This window comes from Beta vulgaris, chromosome 6 (genome assembly GCF_026745355.1).
Source record: "Beta vulgaris subsp. vulgaris cultivar EL10 chromosome 6, EL10.2, whole genome shotgun sequence".
NCBI classification, from domain to species: domain Eukaryota; kingdom Viridiplantae; phylum Streptophyta; class Magnoliopsida; order Caryophyllales; family Amaranthaceae; genus Beta; species Beta vulgaris.
The window spans coordinates 32,830,408-32,842,208 of record NC_079207.1 but is presented as its reverse complement, the minus strand read 5'-3'; the positions used below and the strand labels follow the sequence as shown (position 1 = coordinate 32,842,208).

General features: G+C 44.1%; 1 protein-coding gene across 1 annotated transcript; it reads left to right on the top strand.

Annotated features, from left to right (window-relative positions):
* The first annotated feature begins 8,066 nt into the window (after positions 1 to 8,066).
* LOC130591808 (uncharacterized) lies at positions 8,067 to 9,093 on the top strand. Its single transcript, XM_057395738.1, has 2 exons — positions 8,067 to 8,373; positions 8,792 to 9,093. Exons 1-2 carry the CDS (start codon positions 8,067 to 8,069, stop codon positions 9,091 to 9,093), a joined length of 609 nt encoding a protein of 202 aa, XP_057251721.1.
* The last annotated feature ends 2,708 nt before the right edge of the window (positions 9,094 to 11,801 follow it).

The window sequence follows — 11,801 nt, the reverse complement described above, 5'->3', positions numbered from 1 at the left end:
TTCGTAGTAAACCTGCAATGCTTGATATCGTTTCAATATTTATAAATGTGGCATCGACATTCACATGGACAAATGTATGGTCATAAGCCTGCCAATTATATTCACACTTTGGATCCGAGAGACTAGGACTATGGGGAATGTTTAAGAATTGGGCTGTAAGTAAAAAAGCAACATTGATTGTTTGTTGAGGCGCGACAAAGGGCTTTTGTTCGAAAATATTTTTATTACAGCTTTTCCAAATTTTGTAGCATATGAAAGGGAACACCACCCTCCACTCAATACCTCCTACCACTTGCAGGTTTCTTAAATTTTCCCCTAGCCACTCTTTTACATTTGTTTGGGTCCAGAACTGGTGGGGGGGTTGAATAGTTGCCCAAACCGCGTGATTTAGGTTTTGGCACCAAGAACATATATGGGTTGCTATGATTTTTCGCAGGCTAAGGAGGACTTTGTGTGGTAGGCGATCCCACCACACGAGCCATATGAAGAACCGAAGTTTTGGCAATGTGTTGCTTTTCCAAATCCAGTCACTCCTAACTTGTGGGGCTCTATGGTCTACAAGGGCCTTGTATGCGTAGGTGAGGGAGGATTTTCCTCTATCAACGAGCATTGAGAAACACAAATCCCGCCTATGGAAGTGAATAGGGGTGTTGATTCTTTCCACTAGAAAATGTGGTAGATGCAAAGACAATGCACTAAGATCCCAACTGTTCTGATTAATAATGTCTTTGACTCTAAGCATCTCTTGTTTAATTGGCCCCGAATGAAATTTGAAATAGCACCTATCCCGAACCAATTATCTCTCCACAAATCAATTGAGTGACCGTCACCCACCTTCCACATTTTACTGCTCTCAAGCAACAAACTACCATGCGCCACATTTTTCCACACTTGAGAACCTTTATTATAAGCTACAATGTAATCCCCCCTCACGTATTTAGACTCAATGTACTCTTTTGCTAGGTTTGTATTTCCCTTGGTTAACCTCCAACCCAACTTGGCCATCAAAGCTACATTTAGATCCCAGTGACTCCTAATCCCCAACCCTCCTTTTTCTTTAGGAAGAAATGTATGTTTTTGGCCGACAAGGTGGATTTTTTGTTTACCCTCATTTTGCCCCCAGAGGAGGTTATTGCATAACGTGTCAAGCTCTCTCAGAATCGATTTCGGCAACAACATGACCTGTATATAATATGACGCTATGGTGTTCATGGAAGCTCGAATGAGAGTTAGTTTCCCTGCGCGGGACAAAACCTTAGTTTTCCACATAGCTAGTTTTCCCCGAACCTTATCCACAACAAACTGTACATTCCTTTTACTAGGTCTTTTGTGTGATATGGGGAGTCCCAAGTACAAACCTAAGTTCTCATTTTCTACCACATTTAGAGTATCCTTGAACAATTGTTTATGTTCCACGTTTGTGTTGGGGGAGAAAATTAGCCGGCTCTTGCTCTCATTGACTTTTTGGCCAGAGATTTGGAAGAAGCTTTCTAAGATCTCGCGAAGTTTAAAGGATGTGGTTTCGTCTACCCTCCCGAAAATCAATAAGTCATCCTCAAAGAGGAGATGTAATATTGGTACCTTCTTTTTCCCCACCCAAAAAGGAGTCCAAGCTTTCTCCAAACAAGCCTGGTTGATGAGACCCGTGAGACACTCTAGGCAGATATTAAAGATGAAGAGTGACATAGGGTCACCTTGGCAAAGCCCCGGGAGTGGTGGAACTGGTCTGTTTTTTTTCCATTCACAAGAATGGAGGAGCTAGCCTTGTTGATACAATTCATTATAAGGTTTATTGAGTGATTATCTAGGTTATTATGTTGAAGGCATAGTCTCACAAAATCCCATTCTAAACGATCGTAGGCCTTTTCTAGGTCCACCTTTAGTGCAAACCACCCAAATTTCCCTTTCTTTTTGTTCATAGAATGCAAGACTTCAGAGGCCACCACTAAATTTATCTCCGTACCAGGGAAGAAAAACTCGGCCGTTCCGTTCTAGAACGGGCGCTTTGTAACGGGTTTGAGAGTTGCCGTTTCGAGAAAACCCGTTCTAGAACGGTGCAAGGAAATTCAAACCAAAATCGGCCGTTCTGCCGTTATGTAACGGATTCGCGGCGTTCTAGAACGTTTTCTTGGCCGCTTTGTGTAAAAAACGCGAGGAAGAGAAGGAAATATGAGAACAAAGGCATAAAACTTACTTAAATTTCTCAAATTCAATCTTACCCAGGTTCTTTGTACTCTAATTTGACGCAAACTCCTGAAGTAAGTGCATTGAATTACTTCAGATTGCAGTCTAAAATTGAAACCCTAATTTTAAAGAAAACCCTAATTGTGTGTGGGAGGTAAACAATGTCCCCTACTTTGTCGATCACGGCAAGCAATGCCGTTGACATACCTTCGGCTGCTTCTGGTATCATAGCCACCGGTGGAAGGCGGCAGTCGCTGAAGTAGGTTAGTGCTCTCTTTCACTCTGTCCATCTGATTCTTCCTCTTCTTTTCTCTCTCTTCTTTTTTCTCATGTATCAACTCTCACGTGACTATGTGAGAATTGAGATAAATATCTCTTTCTCTGTATTCTTTTCTTCCCTTTTTTAATTTTTTATCTCTTTTTCTTTTTTTCTTTTTTTCGTTTTTATTGAGAGGTATTCTTTTTATTCTTTCTTTGTCTTCTTTTCTTCCCTTCTTTAATTTTTATTCTGTTTTTCTTTTTATTCTTTTTTTTTCTTTTATTCCAACACTTAGTCACATATTTACTATTTTTTAATTGCACTATTCTTTTTGGTAGTGTTGTCTTCCATTTTACTTATACACGATCTCTTGTAAAGGATTGTATGTTCAAATATCATCAAAAATACTCCCAAATAGTGTATTTATAATAGTTTTGGACATGATATAATATAAAAATAAAATAGAAGAAAAACAAAGTTAAAACGAAGCTTGTGTGATTTTGTTTTTTTAAATTCACGCTGCGACGACCGCAAAACGTTCTATTTCCCCTACCCTCAATGAACCGTTTTGATTACAAGACACCTATTTTGGAATTAACGGTTTAAGTCTATGGACAAGAATTTTTGTAACCAGTTTATACATAGTGTTGCACACACTAATGGGAACGAGAGGAATATAAGCCATGGAAGATACGTGTTTTAGTGTTATCCACTTATTACATTATGATTTGAAGTATAGCACATATATAAAGTATACTTCCTCCGTTTTTTTTTTACTTGCATCATTTCCACTTTTGGTAGTTACAAATTACTTGCATCATTTCCTTTTATGGCAATATTTTCTCTCTATCTTTCTCCAATCACATGTGTCCCCTTTTTCCCCTCTCTCTATCTCTCTCATCTCCTTAAATCTTGTGCCCCAACTCAATGAGCAAGTATAAACAAATGGAGGAAGTATATATAAGCTAACCATAATGCCATAGTTAATATAATAATGGTGGGTAGAAATTTGTATTCGCAACTAATGTCAAAGAAGCTGCATTAGACTTGTTCTTCAGAAATTTATGACACGGGGTTTACTTTTCTCTTTAATTTCACGTCACATTCAAAGGACATGTGAATATTACAACTCTCTCGACATAGAGTTAATTAAGATAATCTCAATTTAGAAATATGTACATGTTCCTTAAAACCATGCGAGAGTTGTTATTCTCGTAAAGAGTTACAGTGGTTTTCTTCTTTTTTTTTCTATACCAAACTAGTATGTTAATAGAGTTGTTTTTAATTAACTTGACTAAGTTTTATAGTCCAGTTAAAGAATTAGTTAAAACATAAATCAGCGTAGACCGTAGTGTTCTGTTTTTTTTTTTGTTTTTTGAGAACCGTATCATAAACATGGTAATTACAACTTTACAAGACTTCAACTATAGGGATATCCCATATCCCCGGGGTAACTTCTCTTTTTTTTGAGTTAAATACCCAGTAACTTCTGTTACTGATCAGTGAAATGACTACCTAGTACCTACATTATATGCTTTTTTTCGAAGAATAAAATCTGTATGGGTATAACCCCAGTTCATTAGCGGCCTTCTCATCTGTGGCCGCGAATAAGATTATGGACGCGAGTACGATAAAACCATTAAAAGCACTGTTCGAGCCAGTTCGTCCCCTAGGACCGACAATGTTGGCGGACGCCTAACAAGACAAAATAAGGGAATCTTCCCACCTGTCAAATGCGTCATAGCCCTACACGTGTCAAAGGATTATACGTCCTGTCAGAGGAATAGTACTTCTATAAATACCCCAATGGTACTATCTGCAGGTACATTCTCTTACAACTAAAAATAGCTTATTTCTCTCTCTTGTTTCTCTCTCTACATCCTAGTGGTCCAAATATCTGACTTGAGCGTCGGAGGGGGTTTCCTCAAAACCACCCCGAGGGTAGTTTACGTTTGCATCCTGTGCAGTTTTCCAGCAAGGACGTGAGCTCTCGAAGCTTGGCGGACTCTTGCGAGGATGCTAACTATTTCTAACCGAAACAACTTGGCGCTAGAAGGAGGGGCCTCCCAACCTTAGCAAAGAAACAACCATGGGTGACGTAAACAACACAAACAAGGATCCAAGGATAAGGATGTCGGCCAGACCTCGTCGCAGCCAGTCATCACTGGGGCGATGGGAAACCCACAATTCAACTACCAATCTCCCGAGGGACAGACTCCAAATAGTAACGTACCTCTCAATTTAGCTCAGCTAAGTCAATTCTCACCTGAACAGCTACAGATGTAGCTTCTTTCATTCAAATGTTGACGCCAACCCCCAACAAAGCACACCCAATCAACCTGCTGGCGTGCACGTAAGCGACCACTGGCCACGGCCGGTAGGAACGACGGACGACCCCTCAAAAGTGCGATCTTTGAATCCTAGTGGACGAGAGATGGAAAAAAGGATTGATCAGTCAAACTATGAAGAAGACATCTTGGAGACAGAAGAATTGTATCATTCAGAGGAAGAGGCCCAGGGTGGCTCCCGTCGTGAGTACAGTGCCTCAGGCGCTAGTAACTATTCGATGGGGGGTCACCTACTCATTAAGCCTAAGCTCTCCCCCTTCACTATGGATATTTTGAATCATCCAATGACGAGAATCAAGATGCCAACCTCCAAGTATGATGGCACTTCGGATCCAGATGACCACGTGGCTGCTTATGAAGGCCACATGTTCCTTTACACTGATGTGGACGCCATATGGTGCAAGTTCTTCCCGTCCACATTGACAGGCATAGCCCAGACATGGTTCAAAAGTCTAAAGCCAGGTAGCATTTTTAGCTTCTCCCAGTTGTCGTCCACATTCAGTACTCACTTTGTCAGTAATAGACGCCGCGAACGTATTACGGGAGAATTGTTATCTGTCAAGCAGGGGGCCAACGAAAGTTTAAGGGACTATATCGGTCGCTTTAATGTTGAAGCCGTTTCAATTCCACGCTTACAGCAAGATGTAGCGGTGCTAGCCTTGATGACTGGCCTCAAGGAGGGGTCACCATTTTCGAAATTATCTGGGTCGTAAATCTTACACCACTCTGGGTCCCGTCCTGGGTAAAGCAAATGATTATATCAGGGGGGAGGAGTTTGACAAAGCTGTGGGTAACCGTGAATCTGAGAAGAAAGAGGATAAGCAAAAGAAAGATAAGGGCCGTGAATCTGATCGCGCCCGAGATGATAGACGACAAGAGTCGCATATGGTAAAAAGGGGATGAACGAGAAAGGGATGGTGAGAGGTATGACCGCGATCGTAGGGATCGTGAAAGGGTGTTGGGAAGGAGGTGAGCGCAAAGACAGATTTGACGCGTACACCCAACTGACTACCTCAAGAAGTCAGATCTTTTTGAAGAACAAGGATAGCGACAAATGGCAGCGTCCTAAACCTATGTTCCACAAAAATCGTGATAAAAGCAAATGGTGTGATTTCCATGGGGATCACGGCCATGTCACGGAAGATTGTCGTCACTTGAAAGATAATCTAGAAGATTTGTTAGAAGAGGCTATTTCAGCCAATATAAGCACAGACGAAAGAAGGAGATCTGGTAAACCAATCAACAAGAACGTTCAATCAAGGATCAAGTGAAATTCACGTCATCAGTGGCGGACCTATTCATGGAGGTAGTGTGAATGGAGCAAAGCCAGCCTGAAAGAATTCAGGCACCAAGTCAATTTCAATGAAGCATGAATGGAGGCATCCGCCAGCCATGCCGGCAATGACTTTCACACTAAAGACGCAGAGCATGTGGTTTTCCCTCATGATGACCCATTGGTGGTCACTTAAGAATTTCGAATGTTTGGTCCATAGAATCCTGGTAGACGGTGGGAGCTCAGCTAACATCCTATACCTCTCAACGTTCGAAAAATTGATGATAGGACGAGAATACTTGAAGCCGTCCGATATCCTGTAATTGGTTCACCGGGGCGTCTGTAACTCCGGAGGGTTTGGTGAGCCTCCCGGTCCGGATAGGAGACGGCAATGAAGTCCGGGATGTCATGACTGAATTTCTGGTGGTAGACGTTCCTGGGCCTACAACGCCATAGTGGGACGTCCTCTGATACATGATGTCCAAGGATCGTTTCCACTTATCATCTGACAATGCTGTACGTCACCAATGAGGGACGACAGCTAAGCTGAGGGGGAACCAGGAGGCAGCAAAGTCATGCTATTTGACAACCTGAAACAGCCAGCTAGGAGGATGCCAGTGGAAGAAGCAAATCCACCCGGAGAAAAGCAAAGAAGGGCTCAAAGAAGGGCCGCGATGAATGAACAAGAGAAAGAATCGGAGAAAGATAAGGAGGAGATGATGGAAATATCAATGGAGGAGTTAGAGGCCAGGCCAGAGGATACGCCAAGGCCAAAGCCTGATGGGGAAACTCAGCAAGAAATGCTGGCGGAAGATCCGGCGAGGACGGTGGCTGTAGGGACAGATATAGATCCGGAGGTGAGGATCAATTTGGTGGCACTCTTAAGAGAGAATGCAGACGTCTTCGCGTTCTCCGCTGATGAGATGCCAGGGATAGACCCCTCTGTAATTGTCCATCGCTTAAATGTGGATAGTGCCGTCCGTCCAATCAAGCAGAAGAAAAGAAATTTTTCGGCAGACAAGAATAAAGCCATAAAAGAGGAGGTAGATAAATTGTTGGCGGCAGGATTTATCGAGCCATGTGACTACCCAGAATGGTTGGCTAACGTCGTTATGGTAAAGAAAGCAACGGCCAATGGAGAATGTGTGTGGACTTCACGGATCTCAATAGGGCCTGCCCAAAAGATGCTATCCTTTGCCTAGGATAGACCAGTTAGTAGATTCTACTAGCGGCCATGCTCTGCTCAGTTTATGGATGCATTCTCAGGATATCATCAAATCAGCTTACTCGGAGCAGATAGAAAGAAGACGGCATTTATAACAACTGTGGAGTTTACAATTATAGGCGATGCCTTTTGGGCTTCGTAATGCCGGAGCCACTTACCAGAAGTTGGTCGATAAAGTGTTTGCGGATCAGAGAGGCAGAAACATAGAAGCTTATGTTGACGACTCCATTGTCAAAAGTAAATCTGACCGCGAGCACCTAGAGGATTGGCTGAAACGTTTAGAACGCTGAGAAGGTACCAGATGAAGCTTAATCCTAAAAAATGTGTGTTCGGAGTGAAGGCTGGGAAGTTTCTTGGTTTCTTGTCAGCAAAAGGGAATAGATGCGAATCCGGAAAAGATTCAGGCAATCATGACCTTGCCAGAACCTAAGGGGGTGAAAGACATCCAAAGGTTAACAGGAAGAATGGCGTCACTTACCCGATTTATCTCCAAGTCAGCCGACAAGGCCTTGCCTTTCTTCGCTCTATTGAAGGGGAAACAAAAAGTTCGAGTGGGGGAAGACCAGAGCAAAGCCTTCGCGGCTGTGAAAGAGCACTTGAAAAAATTACCTACAATCACAAGACCGAGACAGGGGACGTACTGCAGTTGTATGTTTCAGCGTCACCAAAGACGGTCGCGGCCGTACTATTGGTGGAGAAGGAGAAACGACAGTGCCCCATATCTTTATAAGTCATATCCTTAACGGCCCAGAAAGCCGTTACCAGTTGGTAGAAAAGATGGCCTTGGCAGTCATCATAGCAGCCAGGAAACTCAGGCCATACTTCGATTGTCATCCCATCCAGGTGCTCACAAATCAACCACTGGAAAAAGCTCTTCAGAAGATGGATAGCTCGGGTCGTCTGCTGAAATGGGCCGTAGAGCTATCTGAGTATGATATTCAATACAAGCCCAGAACCGCCATTAAAGCTCAGGCCTTGGCGGATTTCATGGTAGAGGCCTCGTATGAAAAGAAGAGAATAGAGCAGAAAGAAAGTTGGCTATTGGAAGTAGATGGATCCGCTGCTGATAGCGGCTCAGGAGCCGGTATAGTAATGACAACCCGGAAGGTAACACTTTCAGTACGCTATCAGATTCGGTTTCCCAGCATCAAACAATGAAGCGGAATATGAAGCAGCCATAGCTGGTCTAGAATGTGCTTGGCGGCTGGTGCCCAGCAAGTACTACTAAAGACTGACTCTCAATTGGTTAGCGGCCAGCTAAAGGGGACTTTGAAGTTAGAGGAGTAAACATGGCGAAGTATGTGCAGAAGGCAAAGAGTTGATAGCTCAGCTTCGGCGTTTCGAAGTCAGGCCATACCGCGAGCGGAGAACGCAAAAGCAGATGCTCTTTCTAAGCTAGCCAGCTCCAATTCATTCAACGTTGAAAGGACAGTCACCATAGACATGCAAAAAGACAAAAGCATTTTAGAAGAGATTGTGACCGTCAACTGGTAAACCAGCAGGGGAATGGTTCAGTGAGCTGGTGGCGTACAAACTGACAGGGGTACTCCCAAGCAATCCCTTCGCCGCGAAGAAGTTAAGACGACAGGCAAACTGGTACATCATATACAGGGATGAGCTATACAGAAAGTCATTTAGCCTGCCTCTACTAAAATGCGCAACGGCATGGGAAGCGAAGAAGATACTGGAAGAAATACATGAGGGTATTTGCGGCAATCACATTGGAGGAAAAGCTTTAGCGTTAAAGGCGCTAAGGGCGGGTTCTACTGGCCAACCATGCTGGCGGATGCTCAGAGCTATGTAAAAAATGTGATAAGTGTCAAAGATTTGCTCCCGTCATCAACAGACCAGCCAATGATCTGCAGCCCATATTTTGTCCCATCCCGTTTGCGCAGTGGGGGATGGATATCCTGGGGCCGTTTACAAAGCAACCGGGGGAAGGAAGTTCTTGATAGTGGGCATAGATTACTTCACAAAGTGGATAGAAGCGAGCCGACAGTTCAAATTAAAGCCCACCAAGTCAAGAGATTCATTTGGCAGAATATAATGACAAGATTTGGGATCCCATGGCTATTGTTTTCGACCATGGCGTCCAGTTCGACTGTCGTCCAATCAAGCTTTCCTGACAGAGTACAGAGTAAAATTCGCATACTCAGCTGTGTGCCACCCCCAAAGCAATGGCCAGCGGAGGCCGCGAATAAACAAATCCTAAACGCCCTAAAGAAGAAGCTGGATGAATTTAAGGGAAAATGGGCAGATATGGTGCCTGCCGTCCTATGGTCGAACAGAACAACAGAGAAAAGAAGCGACGGGAGAAAATCCTTTCAAACTGGCTTTCGGAGCAGAAGCAGTGTTGCCGGTCGAGGTGGGTCTGCCCTCATACCGGGTGAAACATCAGGATCTAGACGCGAATGAATAGGCTCTCAAAGAAAGTCTGGATTTCCTACCCGAGGTAAGGCTCATGGCGGAATTGAAAGCAGCTGCTTATAAGAACAGAATTAGCAAAGCCTACAACAAAAGAGTCTGGGAAAGGCAGCTGGAGGTCAATGATCTCGTCCTCAGGAGAACAGCCGCCACTGGTAAAGCGCATGCTGAGGGGAAGCTAACTGCGAACTGGGAAGGCCCGTACATAATCGCTCAAAAGATAGGCCCCGGTTCCTTTATCCTTAAAGATATGGACGGAAAAGAACTCAAGAATTGCTGGAATGCGGATGTTCTGAAAAAGTATTATGTGTAGGCAATAATTGTAATTGGCCAAGAGCCCTTGATTGAATTACACAAATAATAAAACCTACACTAGCGTTCTGATAAATTCTTTGTTTGTTATTGTATCGTATCTTTGTTGACATCTACGGAAAAAGTAAGTGCATTAACGGTCACATGACAGACCTAGCACACAAACTAAAGCCATATAACAGGCTAAGTGCATTAACGGTCATATGACAGACCTAGCACACAACTAAAGCCATATAACAGGCTAAGTGCATTAACGGTCATATGACAGACCTAGCACACAAACTAAAGCCATATAACAGGCTAAGTGCATTAACGGTCATATGACAGACCTAGCACACAAACTAAAGCCATATAACAGGCTAAGTGCATTAACGGTCATATGACAGACCTAGCACACAAACTAAAGCCATATAACAGGCTAAGTGCATTAACGGTCATATGACAGACCTAGCATACAAACTAAAGCCATATAACAGGCTAAGTGTATTAACGGTCATATTAGCATATGGACGATAAGCAAAAATAAACAATCAGACTTTAAAAGTACTTTTCATAGATTAAAAGCTACTGGCTTGGCGGCCAACTACAAAAAAAATTATGGCGGCCAATATGAAAAAGGCTTTTAGTCATAGCAAAAAGTACTTAGAGAAATAAAACAAAATAATAGTTCAAGGCGCCACCAAAGGGCGAATTACAACATCAATAGTTCAAAAGAGATATTACAAACTAGGGTGCAAAAACAAAAACTAAAGACTGTTTGAAGAACAGGAAGTGCTGATAGATGGCCGCCAAAAGCTTCAAGAGGCATGAGGTCCTGGCGTCGTGGGCTCCCGAGGATCCACGTCTGCGATGGCGTCCTCATCCGCAAAGTTAGGATCCCCCTCAAAAGGTGACAGATGTTGACCCGCCGCATGAGCGTCCTCAATAACGTTCCAGTCAAAGCCTGGGACGGTTTTGCAGACACATCTCATAGCAGCGGCCCAGCCATCGTCATATCTTTTATGCAGCTCCGCCACATACTCATCGGACGCTTTGAACTCGGCAACAGTGTTGGCGGCTCCCCGAGCCTTAGCGGCAGAGGCGTCCAGAACAACTATCTCTTTCTCATTATTAGCGGCCTCTACCGCCTTGGTCAGAGCTTTGACGTTCTCCTCCGTTTCTTCCAAGAGGGCCGCCCTATCCCTTAAGGTCGCCACCTCATCCTCCAGAGGCGCCAACTTCTCTTCCGCATCCCGAAGTAGACCTTGGCAAGTCTCTAAGGACGCTTTGTAGGAGTCAGTCAGTCTCTGATACTCCAGAAAAGAGACGATACGTACAATCAGTTGGTCATGGGCTAGGCAGGCAGCAGGGGTGATCAGAGACCCTGACGGCCTATCCAAGGGCAACTGCATACCCTTCAAGATCCTGTAGGCCAGGATGCCGCCATTCTCTGGGATGTCGGAGTAAAGAGACTCGTCCTCGCGGACATCCCAAGCAGGCTGGTAAACCTTGCCAGCAGTGACGGGTGAAGGGGCAAATGCGGCCGCCACAGAATCAGTCAGAGGCACTTCTTTCTTTTCTATCCACTCCCGGTACCGATAGAAGATACCAGGAGATAAGCTAGTAAGAAAGCTAGGCCTAGTAATCAGTTCCCTTATCTTCTCCCTAATGGAAGAAGCAGAGCCCGACAACCAGGAAGTGCCGCTGGGGCCGTCGGATCCAGATCTTCGACCTGGACTACCTCATTAGCAGCAGAGGTACCAGGATCTTCCACAGCTTGCCGTTTGTTGGCGGCCG